Below are 21,371 nucleotides of genomic sequence, written 5' to 3'. Positions count from 1 at the left end.
TGCCCTTTGATGATTTTTTCCTGATTTCCGTTAGGTGCGGTCAGTTTTGTTCCATCACAAATTAGTGGTTTGAATAGAGTAAATTTTAAAAATCTAACGTCTTCTTCAAGTTATCGTGTCCACGTTTTTCTACACACAAAGAAATGAGTTGTTCAAGATGGTTTTATTTTATTTTTTTTCACGAAGGAACGTTTTAAGTTGGGCATCACGAGATTGTCTCAACTGTGTTCTAAACCTGTGAGAAGAGGTCGAGTATCGTGATCCGACTTTAATTCCCATTTGACGACTTTCGTTTTTCTTCAATCAACCATGTGTTCAACTTGTCAAACAGATAAAACTTAAAGAATAAGCGCAGGATCGAGCTGTTTTATCAGAGAAAGTGACTTTTTGTTAGGTGAAAGCCTCCAGGACTGGTTTCATTTTCTGTCTATGAGACACTACAATGAATAGGAGTCTTCATTTTGGGCGGGAGTAGGAATTTTATTTCAAGTCTTTGGTATCATGTTTGCTTGCTGATGGTTATATCAACATAATTATCATAAGTTGAAAGAATCTACGCTAAAATGAGTACTGAAGCCAATAAGCCAAGCTAAAATATTGACCCAAAGCATCCAATGAAGAAAAAAATCTATATTTTTCGATTGACATGATCCAAACCAACGGTAGAAGCACCCCGAAGCCTCGTTTTGAATATTTTCGACCATTTGTGATCGGTTTTTCACATCACGATGAACGAAATTCACTTTTGCGTAAGTAGAATTTTACTACGTTGGGGTCTACCTGGTCACCCTTTTCTCCCAAACACCTCCTGAACCACATGGACAGTATGCAAAGAGTTGTCAGTTGAATATCATGGCCAAAAAGACGAATAAACCATAAAATTGATTGTCGCGCCATTTATTTTTATTTTTATTTGGTTATAAGATCATCCAATTTTAAGGATTTCCCAAAAACTAGCAAGGTGTATGATGTTGTTTGTAGAGTTTATAACTATGCATTAAACAAACAAATTAACATTAAATTTTTCAACCCTAAAGTAGGTATTACAGCTTGATTTGATTGAAAATCCGTTTGATTTTGGCACATGTTCCGAAATCGGGTGTTGCCAAAATCAAATGTTGCTAAAAACGACCGGGTGCTGTTCATGAACCAAGAAACTACATAATGTAAAAAGGAAAAAAAAAATTATTAAAACAAATAAAACAAATAGTAAAAAGAAAATAAAACAAAATCAGAAAAAAAACGAATATAAAAACCAAAACGGAAATAAATAAAAACTAAAAAATAACAAAAAAAAAACTAAAAAATAGCAAAAAATATAAATAAACAAAGAAAAAAAAATAATAAAATAGGAAAAACGAAAAAAATAAAAAAGGAAAATGAAAAAATAACAAAAATAAAAAAAAAGAAATGAAATAAATACGAAAAAATAAAAAAAGAGAAACGAATAAACTCAAAAAAGAGAAATGAAAAAAAAGTAAATAGAAATGAAAAAAAATGAAAAAACAGAAAATATATAAAAAAGAGAAATAAAAAAAATAAGAGAAATAAAAAAAGTGAAAGAATAAAAAAGAAAAATGAAAAAAATTAAATAGAGAAAGAAATAAAAAACCAAAAGAGGAAAAAAAGAAGTAAGGAAAAGAGCGCTAACAAAATTAAAACTTTAACAAAAAAAAAAAAAAATAAAAAAAAATTAAAAAAAAATAAAAAATAAAAAAAAAATTAAAAAAAAAATAAAAAATTAAAAAAAAATAAAAAATAAAAAAATATAAAAACAGAAAAGAAAAATAAAAAAAAAATAAATAAGAATAAGAAATAAAAAAAAAATAAAAAAAAAGTAAATAAAGAAAAAATAAAAAAAAGAAAAAAATTTAAAAAAATAAAAAAATAAAAAAAATTAAAAAAAGAAAAAAAATTAAAAAAAAAAAAATGAAAAAAACCAAAAAAGAAAAAAAGAAAAGAAAAAAATGAAAAATAAAAAAAAATGAAAAATACAAAAAAAATGAAAAATACAAAAAAAAATGAAAAATACAAAAAAAATGAAAAATAAAAAAAAAAGAAAAAAAAATAAAAAAGAAAAAAATAAAAAAGAAAGAAAAAAAAAGAAAAAGAAAAAAAAATAAAAAAGAAAGAAAAAAAAGAAAAAGAAAAAAAAAAATAAAAAATAAATTAAAAAAAATAAAAAAGAAAAAAAAATTAAAAAAAATAAAAAAGAAAAAAAAAATTAAAAAAAATAAAAAAGAAAAAAAAAATAAAAAAGACAAAAGAGAAAAAAAAATTAAAAAAAATAAAAAAAGAAAAAAAAAATAAAACAAGAAAAAAAATAAAAAAAGAAAAAAAAAAATAAAAAAAGAAAAAAAAAAGAAAAAGGAAAAAAAATAAAAAAGAAAAAAAATGAAAAAATAGAAAAAAATAAAAAAAGAAGAAAAATAATAAAAAAAAGGTAAAAAAAGAAAAAAAAAGAAAAAAAAACAAAAATAAAAAAAAGAAAAAAAATAAGAAAATAAAATGCTTAGCTTAGCTTAGCTTAGCTTAGTTGACTACTCATATCCACCTTAAATCATTGAACTTGAAGTGCTTAGATATGGTAATTCATTTAAAACTTCAGATAGCATATTTGATTAGACTTTGCTCAACTTATGCACTTAAAATTCCATGATCGCTGGCGTGGCTAAGCAGAACAAGTTCTACCTCGCCAATGGTTGCTACTCCGTGATTGATCGAGGCCATCAGTTTTGCGCAAGGGCCAAAAGAATGGTGCTTGGGATTAGCAGTTCATTCACAATGCACAAAACTCATGCTCTCCCTTTGAAAATGATCAATACCGGCGCCGGCCACGTCCTAGTAGTCAATGAGGAATGAAGGAAGGATTGTTAGTAGGATACTTCATAGGATCAATTAGCAACCTTTTGTACCTTTATATTCCAAAGATTAATTTTGAAAAACTCAGAAACAAAGGTAAGTCAATATCTCCAACTATAGAAACCGTCTATACGTCTGCGAATCTATATTTACGTAAATATCCAAGGAAAGGGTTGTGTTAGTAGAGGAAAGGTTTTAGATCAGGATCCATTTTGGTGAATGGTGCGATTGAGTTTTCCTACACCTCCTATGCTCCTAGATTTTTCCTAAGGAAACACCTAATTTCTATCTTTGAGGCAGTGATAAGAATTTAATAATAAAAATAGAAATCGTATTAAGATTCTCTTTAAACTAACTTGTTTTCCTAATTCTTGTTCCTGATACACTTGTGTTTTCAAAAACGACCCTTTAGAGTAAAGATTATTTTATCATACTTTGAAGAATATTTATAAAGAGATATTTTAAATATAATTTTTTATTTGGATGAAGTGAATCTCCTTTTTGTTCATTTCAATTTTTAATTTTTAATGTAGGTTGTGATAACTGAATAAGATCGTTTTTGGAAACTCATCAGTGCAATTCAACTCTTTGCCTCATATGAATTTGATTACTTATCTGAGTTCTGAATCAAATCTGTATTAAAAATTTAAATTTGAAATGTCAGTTTTTCGGTGTTTTTTCAATTTCCGTGTTTGCCGGTTCACCGGCCACCCTGGTGTTTGTTCGGTTAAATTTTAACATTGAAATGAAGTATGTTTTCTGTGTAGTGAAGGACAAATTTATCACATTTGCAGAGGAAAAAAAAAATTATTATTATTTAAAGTGTAATATGTAACGACTTCAACACACTTTCAATGAAGCTGATTTAACTGATGTTGAAATAAGTTGATATATTCCGTTAGTATGGGAACATGAGTAAACCGGATAAAAGATGAGATGAAGAAGATATATAAAAAGGAAAAATTGTTTCGGTATATTCTTTAATATTGATGATAAAATTGTGTTGTGTCGAATAAACAAGGGATTAAGCAAAAATTAGAATAACTTCACACGCATGTCGTCAGACACGTTGCTCGGTCATAAACATAAAAAAGAACTCTTCCGCATCTAAGCAAGCTGGCTGTCAACCATTCGCAACCATAGCATATGAATAGTGTTGGTGACGTTCAGGTAGAGAAATAATGATAAGTGAGGAAAAGAAAGTGAATAAATGGAATTTCCTCACCGGGGCTCGGCCTCCTTTTTACTCTCGCCAATGAAAGCTTCTTCCGCACCGTCATCATCCAACCAAACATGCTCCAACTGGCTTCAGCAAACGTCTAGCATTTTGAACATTGTGCACATACACATGCATCCACCCAAAGGTGCAATTTTCTTCACCGATGATGGCCGCTAATCATTCTCGAACAATGACGGTTTCAATGCGTCTTCCGGTATTTAGCATTAGTTTGACACTTATCCCTTGGCAAGCCACAAAACACTTGTGATATTTTTTCCACTGATTGAGTATGGCGTCTGGAGGGTTCTGATTTTCCACCAATTCCTTCTCCAAGTATTTTTCTTCAGATTGAACCATGCCATAATATTCGTTCCCGTCTAATTTTTATGAAAACACTGAACAATTCATTATCAACAATTGATACTGTTTTACACAAACTTCAAAAATTAGGTACTCCATAATTGCACTTCAACTGAACGAACCGAATGCGACAAATGTTCCACCGAGACCGAGACACGCGTTGTGATATTCGCACTGAAATCCATTAGTTTCTTAAACCATAAGTAAAACCAGAAATGCTGAAAGTCCGTAGAACTACGGAAAAATCCGTAGATCTGGCAAGGCTGCTTGTGCACAATAAATTCGAAAAAAAATAAGAAAATAAAAAAAAGAAAAAAAAACAAATAAAAATAGAGAAAAAAGAAAAAAAATAAAAAAAAAAATAAAAAAATAAAAAATAAAATTAAGATAAATCAAAATATAAAAAAGAAAAATATAAAAAACTAAAAATCAAAAAAAAAATAATAATAAAAAGGAATAAAAAAACCGAAAAGAAATAAAAAAAGATAAATGACAAACAAAAAATTGAAAAATGAAAAATTAAAAAATGGAGAAAGGTAAAAAAAAATTAAAAAGGAAATGAAAAAATAAGAAAAGAGCAATTTATATACAATATATAAAAAACTAGAGAAATTGAAAATAAGAAAAATCAAAAAGAAAAGAGAAAAAAATATAAAAAGAATAAAGAAAAAACTAAAAAATTATTAATAGAAAATAAAAATATGTTAAGAGAAATGAAAAAAACATTCAAAGAGAAATATAAAAATTAAAATGAGAAAATAAGAAAAGAGATGAAAAAAAAATTAAAAACTTGAAAAACAAATCAGAAGAGGAATTAAAATAATTAAAAAGAAGAACAAAAAAAAAGAAATATAGTAATAAAAAGGCGAATAAAAAAAAATGAAAATTAAAAATATATATATTTATCGAATTAAAAAAAAAAAAGAAAAAAAAATTAAGATGAAAAAGAGGAATTAAAATTTTAACAAAAATTACAAAAAACAAGAAAAAGAATAAAATAAATTATTTAAGGGAACATAAAAAGGGGAAAATGAGAGTAAAAAAATATTGAAAAAAAGCAATAAAAAAGTTAAAAAAAATATAGAAAAAGCGAAATAGAAAGATAAAAAAAACAAAAGATATTAAAAGGATGGAAATAATAAAAAATGAAAAGAGCAATATAATAGAGAAAAAAGAGGAATTCAAAAATAAAGATCGAAATGAAGAGACATTAAAAATTTATAAATGAGAAACTAAAAAAGAGAACTTAAAAATTAAAAGAGAGAAATCTTTAAAAAATAAAATAAAATTGAAAAATTTTAAAAAATAAAGAAAAAGAAATTTAAAAATGTGATATTTTTATGAGAATGAAAAAAAAGAAAACTTAAACATGAAATTAAAAAAAAAAACAAAAAAAAAAGAGAAAAAAAAGAATATAAAAAAGAAACAAATTAAGAAAAAAGAAAGAGAAATAAAAAAACGAGAACTAAAAAATGCTGAATCTAAAAAAAGAAATAGGAAATACAGAGAAAAAAGAGAAATAAAAAGCGAAATATAAAAAAAAATAAAAAAAACTAATAGAGGAAAAAGAGAATTAAAAAAATAGAAAAGAGAAATTATATAGAGAAACCAAACATGATTGCAGTAAAATGATGTGCAGATTTAAGGCTCTATATGCGCGCACCCTCATGTCTATAGAATTATGAATGGAAGATACTGTAGGAATAATGGAAATTGTTTTTCGAAATAAGTAGGCGCCCTGTCAAGTCGTGTTGATTTTTTGACAAATCCCAAGGAAAAAAAACTAAGGAAAGTTCACGCAAAGCAAATCTGGCCGGTCTTGAGAAAGGGGAATCTTAAGAACAGCTTCGAATTCTTCAAACCTGATATCAAATGAAATTGTTTCTCCATCAGTCAAAAAAGAAAGGTTTTATTTTCGTTTCATCGATTGCTACCCGCCAAACGCCTTCGAGTACACACCTCCAGCATCAAAAACAAACCGAACGTCACTCCCATCACCATAAAGCTATAGCTGTAGACGGTAAATTGGCCACGCACATCCAAAGCTAGCCACCCGCCGCTGTCAACGATCGCCAGCGTAAGCAGCGTTTGCAACACCAGGCCCAGCAGTGTGTTGATTCCGAAGATCAGCGCAAAGCTATCGTCGCTGATGTTTTTCGCTATTTCCGCACTGATCAGGGTGATAGTGAACATGTGCAGGATCCCGAAAACGATGTACCCGGCGTAGGAAACGATCAGGTTGTGGGTAACGGTCGCTATGAGCAATCCTACGCCCTGAACGATCGCTATGGCCGACAGGCTTAGGAGGGTGGCGTTCAGCTGTAGCAACCTTTGCGGAACAAATCCAGCGGAGAAGGCAGCAATCGACGCCATTAGGGTAAGGACGGCTTCAACGGCCCCGTTCCAGAGCATGGTATCCGATCCGGCTACCTCGGACCACAGAGCCTGCACGTACGAGGTGATCTGATAGTAGAGGCAAACGGCCAACGAGTACCAGAGCGAGTATCGGATAACGGTAAAGTTGGTGTAGGCACAACGGAAGTGGTCCCAGAGAAGCGTAACGGCGTTGCGGAATGCCGAGGGTGTGTTTTGAGGTTGAGTTGTTTTGTCGTTGAGGTTAAGTTCTTCATCCGTTGGGGCTATTTCCCGGTGGAAGTACATACTGGCCGGGACCGACGGAAGCAGGAAGGCCCATAGCGTGGTGATTATTTGAGCTGAAATGGGTGGATTATCAAATCAATAATGTAATTAGAAAGTAGGTTGGTCCGAAAAACCAGGGGGTTAAATTTGCTCCATGTTCTTCCTGGAGAAATCACGTTGAAATTCCGCTCATCTTAGAGGTGACGAAAATTAGTGTATCGAGTTCGCTAGTATAAGCTACTAGTGTTAGTACCGGTAGAAATTGGTTTAGCTCCAATTTAAACTTGCAATCAATCAAGTGAAAGGGTTTGACTTGTAGGTGACACAAATTAATGTCGCGAGTTCGTGAACAAAATTTGGTGACAATCTGTCTAATGGTTTTGAGATAGCGTTCAAAATTGCAGATCATTGACAATTTTTTTTCGGGCAGAATCGAGAAAAATCCAGAAAAGTTTCACTGGGAGACTATAAAACAGCTGGAAGTCAAGTATTTGGCCAATACTTCTATGGTAAATTATTAAAGAAGTCTTAGAGGATCCAATAGTAAGCTAAAATTTGAAATAAAAGTGAAGATGATTGGTTCCATGAAGTGAAAGTAACGTGAGAGGTTTTTTTTCAAGCTCAATCCGAAAATATGAATAGTGGAAGTGATCAAAAAAAAGGTAGAAATGTTGCCCACCGTAAAAAAAAACAAAATTAGGTGGTCAAATCGTACGCAAAATATTTGGACTTCTTGTGGGGAAATATTTAGAAAAATTTCATAATGGACAGCATAACGAACTCTATAGCGGTCACCTGGCAAGATTTCAACCAGGAACTTTTCGTTATCAAGTCTCGCCTGTATTTCCCGGAGATAAACATGGAGAAAAGTTTAAAAATTTGATGTCTAACACTTGAGGACGCGTCAATTGTGAAAACCTTTCGAGTAAAGTGCAGGTGAAGATTTGTAGAAATCTTTCGAAATTGTTTTTCATCGACATAATGGCCAACATGAAAGAGAAGAAGCTGTGTGGAGAGTTTGCAAGTACAAGCACCGCTAGAATTAGAATTGCTAGGCTTTCAACTCACGACCAGCCAAGTGGAAGGGTTTGACTTGTAGGTATCAAAAATTTATGTCGCGAGTTCGTTAGTACAAGCTACAAGAGTTAGTACTGCCTCAAATTAGTTTAGCTTCGATTTTAACTTGCGACTCCTCTAGTGAAAGGGTGTGACTAATAGGTCACGAAAATTGATGTCGCGAGTTCTCCAGTACTAGCTATTAGTGTAAGTATGCGTCCCCTCTATTGAAAGGGTTTGACTTGTAGGTGACAAAAATTGATGTCGCGAGTTAGCTAGTACAAATTACTAGTGTTAGTACCGCTAGCAATCAGTTTAGCTTCGATTTCAACTTACAACCCCTCTAGTGAAAGGGTTTATTAAGTAGATGAAGAATATTGATTTCATTTGAATGACATTCGCAAGCCTGGTTGAGTGGAACAATATTAAACATAAGAAAAGTTTAGAAACCCATCGGTTTTTGGACCACCCTATTGAAGATTTAAAGTCTGGATTGAAAAAAAAAAATACAAAACTGTTTTTTACAAAAAAAAAATGTGATTGCTTGGATGGAAATAGACAAAAATTTATGTAAAGCTAGCTAACAATTTTGGTAACCTCCGGTTTGGTTGTGTTGGTGTTAGAATTGGGTGCTATAAAAGCTTTTGCAGTGGGTGCCGTTGCTCTAAGAAGCCTGATAGTGTTGACAAGAAAAATGACAAACTTGTGAAAACTATGAACGAAATAAACATTCTTGGTTATATTAAAGTGAAATTTTTAGGAAATTTCACTAATTTTCATTCTTGCAATCAAAAGTTTTTCACAAACGACAGTGTTGCATTTTTTCGAGTTGTTGAATAAGTTGAGACACGTACCTGCCAGTGAGATCACGTTAAGCCCGAGGTACCCGGTCAGCTGGAAGTAGATAACGGCTTGCGAGGTAGTCGCCGCGAGGAATCGTCCCGCTTGAGTAGCCGATCGGATGTGTGAGGTCACCTTCTGGTAGTACTTTTTGTCGACCTTAGCGTAGATGTAGGTCCAGTACGCAATATCAGCCGCCATGTAGGTTCCGTAGAAAATTTCCATCACCTGGAGCGCCCTCAACGATCGGGTCCACACGAACATGCACCAAACGACGGTTCCAGCGAGGCCGGCCAGCACGATTATCGGCTTGTAGCGGAAGTAATCGGTAACCAGGAAGACGACCACCAGCTGGGCCACATACGAGTACGTTCCGATGGGGAAAACATCCTGAACGACCTGGTCCACCGTCAGATTGTGGGAGGGCCCGGTTAAAAACTGAAACACGAACGGCTCACTCGGTCGGAATTCCTTCAGGAAGCCCAAAATGCAGAGTATCAATGAAATCTGCTTCCACCGTTCCATTCTTTAGAAAACCATCTACCTGAGCAGGATGGTACTCGAACTAACTACCAGTTAGCCGGAGTATTCCGCAGTTCACCACTTTGTTTCTATAGCGACCGGACGACAATTGGTTTTGTTTTTTCCTTCACGAGTTGGCCAACAATTACAAATCGTGATAACGCTTCCAATCGGTACTTACTATACGTACTGACTACTGCTCTACATTGGAAATTGTTTACTAAATCGCTCAATCAGTTAGAAGGCGCGACGACGACGACGACGACGACTCGACTCCCGGATTGCGTCGCGATTAGAAGCGAGAGAAATAAATGGAAAAAAACAAACTTGAAATCGGTCGTTCATTCACATGTCTATAAATAAGCCAACCTACCTATATGTGCATCATCGGTTCCGCACTCGCCGGCACAGTTTGACAACACAATCAAGTGGCAGAAACGTTGTTCTGCTGCTTGAACTAAGTTGAGTGAGAGAAGGCAAACAGAAAAACCACGTGGCGGCATCGAAATCAACAGACCATTGACTGCACCGGGAGTTCCAGACTATTTTGAGTCCGTGTCGAGGAAGAACTTGTCCTAACACCATTCGAGTTTCATTCGAGAATTAAAAAAAAAACGGAGCACCATTCATGAAGTTTACGGTCGTTGTTGTTGCCGCGACGCGAAAGTGGAATTTAAAAATAGAAAAAAAAAATCGACGCTGCCGCCGCCTACTATCAGCCATTGATGATGCATTCAGGAACCTACTTTGTTTCCCATCGAGAAAGTAGGCGCAAAAAGTATCGCGTATCGGTGTGATGATGTTTTTAATCGCACTTGGAAAAAATCTCAAGAAAAAGTGTCCATTATCAATCCAATAAATCCAAGTGCAGTAGCGTGGCAGTGAAAAGTAATTTAAGTAGTAGAAGGTTGGCGACGAAAATGTCCATGCCAAATTCCAAAAACGAACCATAATTTTGTGAAAAAACTGTTTGACGCGAAATTTCAGCTCTATCGGACTGGATTTAGGAATACTATCAAAATATTCGATTATTTCACCCTCGATAATCTCTAAGTCATAAAATCTGTGAAATTGAAAAAAGCGATGACAAATGACTTCTAAATGCATGAAACGTCAATTTCTACCATGACAAAAATATCAAAAACGACAAAGTAGAATGAAACAAAAAAAAAACAAGAAATACAAATAAGAAAAAAAAGAAAAAAAGACAAAACCGACAAAAACGACAAAAACAAACAAAAAAGACAAAAAAGACAAAAAAGACAAAAAAGACAAAAAAGACAAAAAAGACAAAAAAGACAAAAAAGACAAAAAAGACAAAAAAGACAAAAAAGACAAAAAAGACAAAAAAGACAAAAAAGACAAAAAAGACAAAAAAGACAAAAAAGACAAAAAAGACAAAAAAGACAAAAAAGACAAAAAAGACAAAAAAGACAAAAAAGACAAAAAAGACAAAAAAGACAAAAAAGACAAAAAAGACAAAAAAGACAAAAAAGACAAAAAAGACAAAAAAGACAAAAAAGACAAAAAAGACAAAAAAGACAAAAAAGACAAAAAAGACAAAAAAGACAAAAAAGACAAAAAAGACAAAAAAGACAAAAAAGACAAAAAAGACAAAAAAGACAAAAAAGACAAAAAAGACAAAAAAGACAAAAAAGACAAAAAAGACAAAAAAGACAAAAAAGACAAAAAAGACAAAAAAGACAAAAAAGACAAAAAAGACAAAAAAGACAAAAAAGACAAAAAAGACAAAAAAGACAAAAAAGACAAAAAAGACAAAAAAGACAAAAAAGACAAAAAAGACAAAAAAGACAAAAAAGACAAAAAAGACAAAAAAGACTAAAAAGACAAAAAAGACAAAAAAGACAAAAAAGACAAAAAAGACAAAAAAGACAAAAAAGACAAAAAAGACAAAAAAGACAAAAAAGACAAAAAAGACAAAAAAGACAAAAAAGACAAAAAAGACAAAAAAGACAAAAAAGACAAAAAAGACAAAAAAGACAAAAAAGACAAAAAAGACAAAAAAGACAAAAAAGACAAAAAAGACAAAAAAGACAAAAAAGACAAAAAAGACAAAAAAGACAAAAAAAGACAAAAAAGACAAAAAAGACAAAAAAGACAAAAAAGACAAAAAAGACAAAAAAGACAAAAAAGACAAAAAAGACAAAAAAGACAAAAAAGACAAAAAAGACAAAAAAGACAAAAAAGACAAAAAAGACAAAAAAGACAAAAAAGACAAAAAAGACAAAAAAGACAAAAAAGACAAAAAAGACAAAAAAGACAAAAAAGACAAAAAAGACAAAAAAGACAAAAAAGACAAAAAAGACAAAAAAGACAAAAAAGACAAAAAAGACAAAAAAGACAAAAAAGACAAAAAAGACAAAAAAGATAAAAAAAGACAAAAAATGACACAAAAAATGACACAAAAAATGACACAAAAAATGACACAAAAAATGACACAAAAAATGACACAAAAAATGACACAAAAAATGACACAAAAAATGACACAAAAAATGACACAAAAAATGACACAAAAAATGACACAAAAAATGACACAAAAAATGACACAAAAAATGACACAAAAAATGACACAAAAAATGACACAAAAAATGACACAAAAAATGACACAAAAAATGACACAAAAAATGACACAAAAAATGACACAAAAAATGACACAAAAAATGACACAAAAAATGACACAAAAAATGACACAAAAAATGACACAAAAAATGACACAAAAAATGACACAAAAAATGACACAAAAAATGACACAAAAAATCACACAAAAAATGACACAAAAAATTACACAAAAAATTACACAAAAATGACACAAAAAATGACACAAAAAATGACACAAAAAATCACACAAAAAATGACACAAAAAATTACACAAAAAATTACACAAAAATGACACAAAAATTGACACAAAAAATGACACAAAAAATGACACAAAAATGACACAAAATTTACACAAAATTGACACAAAAAATGACACAAAAAATTACATTAAAAAATGACACAAAAAATGACACAAAAATGACACAAAATTGACACAAAAAATGACAAAAATGGCAAAACTGACACAAAAAATTACACAAAAAATGGCACAAAAATGACACAAAAAATTAAACAAAAACTGGAACAAAAAAGACATCCTGGAAAGTTGACAATCATCCTTAGTCTCGCACAAAGTTTGGAGCAATTTTCTCATTAAAAAATTACTTGAAATTCTCCAAATAAAATCATGAAGGAGTTCTGAATCAACACAAAAATTTCTACACCTTTGGAGTTAAGAAAATTTAAAAATTACCCAAATTCAACTAAGTTTTAAGCCACCTTAAAGTCTTTGTTTTCATTTTTCCGAACCTTACACAATGAACAACAATGAAAAAACGTCTCTCTGGTGGAAAACTTTTTTTTTTCCCTAGTCAGGGAGATTCCAAAGCATGAACGCGAATTTTTTAAGAATAAATTATTCTGGCCATCATGACATGGGTGCAAAAAAACAAACAAAAATATAAGTGCTCACCAAATTCAGAACAATTTGTAAGCAGCTTAGTGTCGGACAGGCTGTTGTTTTGTTGTAGGCATAATTTGTTTCCCAGTTTCCCAGTCAATAGCCTAATTTGAGTTTCAAAAGAGGTGTTTAATATCGTTTCAGGCTCACTAACAGCTACAGCTGGCGGCGTGGCACAAATCATAACAATAAATAAACGGTTTCAAGGATGATGGCAAACGATTGAATCCATTTTGACGTTCGATCAAGCCTGCTACGATGATGGCTGATTAAATTTGCATCGAATTTTGCTTCGTGCATGCATGCGTGTGCGTATCGATAGATAGGAAGGTAGCTCATGCTTGGAGTTAATTACAACACAATATGTTCGGACGTGTGATAACTTATCCGCAATCGGCGTTGATTTGAGGGTACCTCAAAGCGCTCAAAGTTTCGAGTTTCCCCCGTAAAAATCGCAAAAGGTGGGTGGGGACAAAGTTAATTGGAAAAATGAAATTTTTTCTGTGTTGCCAAATGACCTGAAAATGCACGAGCCATCGAGATCATCTGGTGTTATTCAAAAATAATATTTGTCAAAAAATCTATGTTCTGTGACTTAGTGGGTTTTTCGAAAAAAAAATCAGAAAGTCGATTTTTGGCCAATTTTCTTCCAGAAAATATTCACGTCGATGTTCCGAAAAATATATGTTATCAATATCTTATGTAGCGTCAGATAATACTTGTGCATTTAACAGTCAATAGTTTGTGTTAAATCTAGTCTGAGGTGAGAAGTGGTTTTTTTCTAAGTGCATTCTGGAAGCTCCCTGCGATTTTGTCATTGATAAACCTGCGATGCAGTGGCATTGGAAGGGATTTCCTTACACGCCAGTGGGAGTGGTAGACAAGGTTGTCGAAAAAAAATCTGTGTTTTTCAGAAAAAAATTCTGACTTTCTAAGATTGCTCCCAAAGATTCTATGATGGTTTTCTGTTTTGCTATTTCCTTTAATTTCATTGAAAATTGGTTCATTTTTTACATTTTAGTTTGGAAAAATCAATTAACATAACCAATCTTCTCATACTTTTCTAGTTCAAAGTAAGAAATCTAAATATAGTATTTGCCAAAAAAAATTTTTGGAAATCTATTCTAAATTCAAAAATTCTGAAAAATCTGTGAATATTTCAAAATTCTTTGTGCCTGTGACACAGAATCTGTGAAGAAAATTTTCTCAAAATTCTGTGAAACTACAGATTTTTCTAAGATTTCGGCAACCTAGGTGGTAGGTATCATACTTGCAAATTTGGCGCCCGACGTGGGGAGGCAATGGATACGAATCTTCTTTAGTCCTCTCATCCAGCTTTCTGGCGTCCCCGCTTGAGCTTGTCAAGCAACGTTGCAGTCTCGTCAGCCCTTGGAGGTGCTTTCCCTTTTCCAAAGTGGGAGGGGTTTCGTATTTATCAGTAGCAATTTCCGGTCCAAAAACTCCGTTTTACAACTCTCATGACAGTTGAATCAACCAATGACACGAAAACACTTCAGTATATGAGAAAACACGCCAGCTAGTTTCCAGCGTATGATGGCTCTTACTCAATATTCAATGCAGGGGTGCCATTTTAAAAGATGTGGACAAAGTTAGATTGAATTATTCAATATAGAAACGTATCATAGAAGTTCACGGAATCCGGCAAAGTTGTTCTTTGAATCTTTGGCAATAAGATGCAGTTTAAAGAATTTGAGCTCAGTGCAACAGTGAGACTGTAAGATTTTTCGAACATAAAAGTCACTTCTTACAAACTTTGAATTTTTTGCTACAGTCCATTTCAAATCTTAGAGTTACCCAAATTTGAACAGTTGCCATAAGGCCCTTGCTTTTTTTGGGTCCGATTCTGACTAGTGTAGTGTCCATACTCAGGGAAGTTAAAACAAATACCGGTTTTCATCGGAATTTTAACCCGGACTTGATTTTGATTTACATGCTGATTGTGGCTGTTCTGTTCAACCACGTTAAGTGTGTTCACGATTTTGCGTGTCATCCATGCCATGCTAAAAATGCACAAAACGGATTTTAAGTCACCCACTTGGACTTAAGTTGAAATTTAAGAAACAGCTATGTGTGGAAGTAAAGGGAATTAAAGTAAAATAAAGGGGAGTAAAGGATATTCACGTAGAATGGATGTGATGAACAAAAAGTGTAGTTTACGCAAAAATCCCGAATATTTAATTTTCAAATTATTGTGTGTAGAACAATCACACCTATTCAAACTATTTGAATTTTTCCAATTTCAAGAATTTTTTTTTGAATTTGACAATAAATCAATTTTGTTTGATAGTTTAGAAACTTATGCCAATTCCAATAACCAAAATAATTTAAATAAATTTGCCAATCATGGCGTTATTTAATTACCGGTTTTTTTCAAATGTTAAAATTAAGAACATTTCTTGAAAATTTCTTCTATCTTGATACTGATTCTAATTTCGATCCTGTATCCTGATCTGGGATCTTATTCTAGACATTCAGATTAGAATGTCCTTATTTCGAATTTTTGAAGCAAGAATCAGTCAAGTTTGTCGTTTAAAGTACTTAGTTTTTGGGTCTTGGGTTTTATGATTGCAAATTGAATTTTGAGGCATTGAAAAAATATAAATGTTTTCAATACTACTTCCTAAAAATTTAAAATACCATATAGAAAAGGTTTTGTATGCAGTAGAGTGTTAAAATCATAGTTTTCAATTTTTCCCGGGATCCCGAAAATTCCCGGGAAAAGGATCGTCAGATTTTTCTATCCCTGGGAATGCCCAAATAGCCGAGTAATGGACACTCTAATAAAGATCCTCATCTTGATTTTGAATTCTTGTTTCCAATCCTGTTCCTCGTTCATCCCTTAGTTTTTGTCTATGTTGTCATGTCTTTCTTTTTAAGTAATTAAAAACAACTGAATTATTTAGTCAACGATTTGACCCTTTTTGGTTTGATTTTGAAGCGTACACAGAGAAGTCCATTCCAATAGATGTCCGTATTAAAGAAAACCTGAAACTACTTCGTGCAGACCTGTCCGGAGCGCCGAAACTCGGAAGCTCATGTTGTCCTCTCAATTCGCCTTCCATTTTCAAGCAGTTTTGTCAACTCGCTTGTCATCTTATCATTTACTCAGACAACTCGCCTTTAGATTTCAAACTGTCCTCTCCACTCGCTTGTTTTCTCATAAATAACTCAGGCTGTTCTCTCAACACGCTTTTCGATTTTAAGCTGTTCTCTCAACTTGCTTGTTTTCACATCGGTTACTCAGGCTGTCCTCTCAACTCGCCTCTCAATTTCAGGCTGTCCTTCAGATTTGCTTGATTTCTCATCTAAAAACCAGGCTGTCTTCTCAACTCGTGAACATGATCAAGATGTCCTTACGATTCGCTTAATATTTTATTTTTACTCTTATTTCGGCAACATTCCATGACCATCTCATTTCCAAAAAAAAGCTAATAATTTTCCACACATGGCACTATGTTTTCTTTTTTTTCACATCAGACGAAATAGCTTGTGAAAATCATCCAACAACATCGCTCTTTTGCTTCAACTACATTACACATAATGGGAAGTTGAATTACTCATTTTTCCACAGTTTTTTTTCGAAATGTCCAGTTAATAAAGTGTTTGATTTTTAAGCAACTTTGATGAGAATTCACTCAACGTTAAGCGTTTGTTTTCCTTTTTCGGTTCGATTTTTATTTGTAATTTCTCGTTTAATTATGTTTACCGGAAATTACCTGTCACGGTCGCCATATGTGCAGACCTGTCCGGAACTCCGAAGCTTGGAAACAACACCGGTCAACAACCGGATCCCGAACTGCCAGGGGAACCACACACACTACTTGACTTGCTCGCTTGAACGCCGACTGACCGATTGACTTCCTGCACGCTAGCGAAGAATGACGTGATGTTGGTTTAATGCACACTTGAATGCTTCTTATTTTGCGAGGTTCACACCATACTGACAAGAGCAAATTCACTGGTGTTGGGAAAAATTGGTGAAAATTTTGACACTTTTTGCACATTTTGAAAATTTCGCCATGCAAAAACATTTTCAAGATCTGTGGCCTTCAAGTTTTTCTACAACACTTGTTGTATTTTCGCATGCTGTGATGCAAAAATAGCAATATTTCTATCACATACGGCTGAAATAGAAACAGTGCTGTAAAAAAATACAACGCCCAAAGATCTTGAAAACATTTTTGCATGGTAAAATTTTCAAAATGTCAAAATTTCTACCACATTTTCCCAACACCAGTGATCTTGCTCTAACGGAATAAGTAATGAAATTTTGAATTTTACAGATCACGAATGATTTTTTTTTAAATTTGCTATTCCATGACCAATTCTTCATCGTTGGTCTTATTTTTTCTTCCAACATTTGTTTTCATTTAGTTCATATTTCTACTAAAGAGTGTATTCGAAAAAAATGCAACACTTTGTTTTGTGAATACTTTTTGAATGCATGGATAGAAATTGATGAAATTTTCAGCGAAACTATCTGGTAAAGTTATGCCTACATATGCAAATTTTGGTGATGTTTTTTCTAGTGGTTTTTGAGATAGAGTATTTCTACTTTGATTTTTGGGCAACACGTGTGCCATCTATCATACATACTATGAACCACACTTTTTTCGTATCAAGGCTATTCTTGATTACATTATCTGTATCCTGAAGCTTGGCCTTCCAATGACTCAAAGTTTTTTGTTTGGTCGAAGTTATAACGAATTTAGCCGATTGTCCTCCTTCGGCACAAAAACAACATATTTGATTTTTTATCACTCCATCTCAATTTTTGCGTAATGGCACGATTCCAGATCCAACTAAAACAGAGTATAAACTTTTTGGGACCTATTGAAGTGCTTTGCAGGAAAAACAGTCGCACTTGAAGGCAGTTTTTTTTATATATTCATCAATTCATCGGATAAATCGTTATGAAACACTGTGAAATTTTTAGTTTCTACAGATAGTCAGACTCCTCAAGCACTAGACATGAAATTTTTCAAATATTTTTCCTTGTTTATCCCCAGAAAATACAGGCGAGACTGGTCAACAAAAAGTTTCTGGCTGAAAACCCGCCAGGTGACCTAAAGAATTCGTTTTGCTATCCATTACGAAACTTTTCAAAATATTTTCCCACTAGGAGTACAAATATTTTGCGCACGATTTGGCCACCATATTTTGTTTATTTTACCGGTGGGCAGCTTTTCTATCTTGTAGAAATGCATCCTGATCTTTCTATCAGTCAACTAGACGAATCAGTCAGAAAATTTATCTTTTTTTCATCAATTCTTTTATTGATATTTTCAGATTGAGCTTGGAAAATCCTCTCACATTCCTTAACTTCCTGAAATCAATCATCTTCACTTTTATTCAAATTTTAGCTCACTATTGGATCATCTAGGACTTTTTTAACGAGTGTGTTTGTGAACTTTGAATCGAATAGTTGATTTCCAGCTGATTTCGGGTCTCCCACTGTAGCTTTCCTGGATTATCTCGATCCTGCCCAAAAAATTTTGTCAATAAACTTCAGTATCTGGCGATATCTCAAAAACCACTTGACAGATTGTTACCAAATTTTGTTCAAGTACACATTACATTACTAGGTGGCTTTACTGGAAATTAAATCAACTTTCATCCTTGCACTAAAAAGTTATTCACAAAACAAAGTGTTGCATTTTTTTCGAATACACTCCTTAGGACAAGGATCAGAATCTTAATCGGAATCAGTAAAGTATTCCAAAAGCACCCGTTTCAATTGGTAGTTTGAAGACAAAGACTTACATTTTTCGTGTAGTGTTTTTTCGTAGACGGGAATAAAATATGTATGCTTCTATTTTTTCTATTTTCAGGAAAATAAATAACAAAATCATGCGATCTCAACCAACGATATGAAGGAAAAAAATCAATCATCTTGAATAGAACAATGCGATGAGCAAAACAAAAGCTGAAAAAAAAACACCCACGAGAACAGCTTCCTGACAGTAAGGGTAGGTAAGTGGCAAAACAACCAAATAGGTACTTCCTTTCTTTCGTTTCCGATCCAGATTTTTCTTCCAATAACTTTCCGGCTGTGTTCGGTCATGCCAATTTGTTATCCCTATCATCCGTAAAGGACAGAAAAAAGGATACAGTCGCTCGCGCCCTTTTAATCCATTCTTCTCCAGTTTTTGTTTTTTTTCACCTTCTAGTTAACTAACTCAAAAAGGTTACTAGGCAAAGGAAAAAAAAATCTGTCTGACAACATCAATAAACAAAAAGGATCACTGAGGTAACATATGTGCCCCATCGTTTATTTTTCGCCTTTTGAGTTTCCGTTTCTCTTGAGATCAGTTGTTAACGTGCACGAAGAAAAACCTTAAAAATGTTTAGAGACGGTATTTTTTATTTTAACTAAAACAGACATTTAGTCAAACTTCAACCTTTTATTTGAACGAATGCTTCATCAATTTTTGTTTAAACGTTCTTAGTAGTGTTCCACACAAGAAAGGTGAACAAACTGTCAGGCGATTGATTAATTTCGCCTACTTTGTTAAAACAAACTGATGGAAATCTGGCCTTCTGCCAGTCAACTCTCGGAGGCAAGGAATTGAGTTCTTTTCCGTTTTAGCAGCATCATAAAACCCAGGAAAAATTGTTTGTAGAAAGTCGTCCGGTGAGAGTTGACTTTAGGGTTTTTCGTTTGGCACATGTTTTCTAATTTTCTAAATGGATTTATAGACGTTCCGGTGTGTAAGATGTAGCAGAATGAAACGTATGAACTTTTTATGACACAACTCAAAAGATCAATGGATGTTGATCCTTTGAGGACGTCAAGCGAACTACATTCTCAATCTTTTGACTCACGTAGCAGACCTCTGGAACCTTTCTGGTATATTTGTTGATGATTTGTTTGGATTCTCAATAGAAATTTCACACAATTTCACTCAGTTCGTGTGCTTCTCCCCAAAAAAAGAAAAACTTATAACCCCACTGTTTTGTGGATTTTCCTTTCTCGGATTCGCTAAACAATACCCGGTCGTTAACATGATTTTATGTGGTGGCCCCCTTAATCCCAATGTGATATACACCTCCGGAGAGTACGGGATTTTATCGGGGTTTATTTTCGGACTCGCTGCCTGGTTAGTTTTTTGGTCCTGCCAGCCGGATTGTGGTTCGTTTCTCTAGTTTTCCCGGTATAACTTCTAACTCGTTTCACCTGACCGGTGTGTCAGTCCACCAGGAAGGATGGTGGTCATCACCCCACCCCCAAGCTGTGGTCACTTCGATGAATGGAAATCCCGCAACCGTGGAAAACCACGAGTTGATTTTGCTAATTGATGAAACTGAATTCGTAGGTACGTTCGATTTTGGCAACATTCGTGCTGAACAATAATGCTTTTTAAAGTTTATGACTTTAAAATAAAAAACAAGCAACTAAAAAAATGACACAAAGATCGTTTGATCTTGGCAGAGTTACATTTTGGGAACACAAAATTTAAAGGCGTGTTTTCAAAATCCCTTTGGGATGGTGCACATTCATTTAGGGGAGAATGTTTGGGCGGCCTTATCACGGTAGCTCATTTGTGGCTGCACTCGTTGGTGTTCATTATGATTTTTGGGATAAATTTGAACCCATAAACTAAATTTAATTGCATGTAAATTTCGATAATGGGAGGCTCAGAATGAGATCACTTGATCTCTTTTGCGCTCAAGCCAAAATGTAATTAAAAGTTCCTCCGAACAAGCCCCCTTAATCTCATTCAGAAACAACAACCAGGATTCATAGAAACCTGAAATTGGTGCCAAATTTAGGCAACAAATTCACGTATGGTTTGTTGAAAATCATTTCGATATTCCAAGTTCTCAAAGTTTCAATTTTCGGCCGTTCTTGTTATTGAAATCACAAGAGAGTTTGTTGAATAAAATTTTATTCTTCAAATGGTGGTTACAGAATGAATGTAAAATCTTTTCGGTCGAATACCTAACAATCCTGATTGCTATGATTTGACCTATTTCGAATATTGGATTACTATGATTGAACTTGTTACCATCAGCGCGAGCGGTGTCATATGTACAGTCATATGTACAGATTATTCAACGCCAATACAGATAGGATACAGTTACTGATTTTTATACAGATTTTCATACCGCCATACAGATTTTTCACTTACAGAACTGGATAAGCGAGAAACCTCTATAAGGCTATAAGCGAGAGGAATAAGCAAGCTCCAAGCTATTTTCAGCACAAAACCTCATTAAGTGAGAATGTAAAACTTCTATAAGCGAGAATCCTTTTCCTGACTAGACTAAGCAAATTAGAGAAGATCCCATTTTTGGACTGAAGTTTTGGTATAAAAATTGCATTGTGTAACC

General features: G+C 33.2%; 1 protein-coding gene across 1 annotated transcript; it reads right to left on the bottom strand.

Annotated features, from left to right (window-relative positions):
* Positions 1-6,353: 6,353 nt before the first annotated feature.
* Positions 6,354-10,048, bottom strand: LOC129739932 (thiamine transporter 1-like). Its single transcript, XM_055731483.1, has 2 exons — positions 8,992-10,048; positions 6,354-7,155 (listed from the first exon to the last, which is right to left on the bottom strand). Exons 1-2 carry the CDS (start codon positions 9,500-9,502, stop codon positions 6,362-6,364), a joined length of 1,305 nt encoding a protein of 434 aa, XP_055587458.1. The 5' UTR covers positions 9,503-10,048; the 3' UTR covers positions 6,354-6,361.
* Positions 10,049-21,371: the final 11,323 nt, after the last annotated feature.

Source organism: Uranotaenia lowii, chromosome 1 (genome assembly GCF_029784155.1).
Source record: "Uranotaenia lowii strain MFRU-FL chromosome 1, ASM2978415v1, whole genome shotgun sequence".
Lineage (NCBI taxonomy): Eukaryota > Metazoa > Arthropoda > Insecta > Diptera > Culicidae > Uranotaenia > Uranotaenia lowii.
Note: the sequence above shows the minus strand (reverse complement) of the source record. Positions and strands in the feature narration are given on the sequence as shown.

Coding starts and splice junctions, on each gene's coding strand:
- LOC129739932 (XM_055731483.1), bottom strand. CDS start 9,502: ATGGAACGGTGGAAGCAGATTTCATTGATACTCTGCATTTTGGGCTTC. Junction 7,156..8,991: donor TAACGTGATCTCACTGGCAG/GTACGTGTCTCA, acceptor CACCCATTTCAG/CTCAAATAATCACCACGCTA.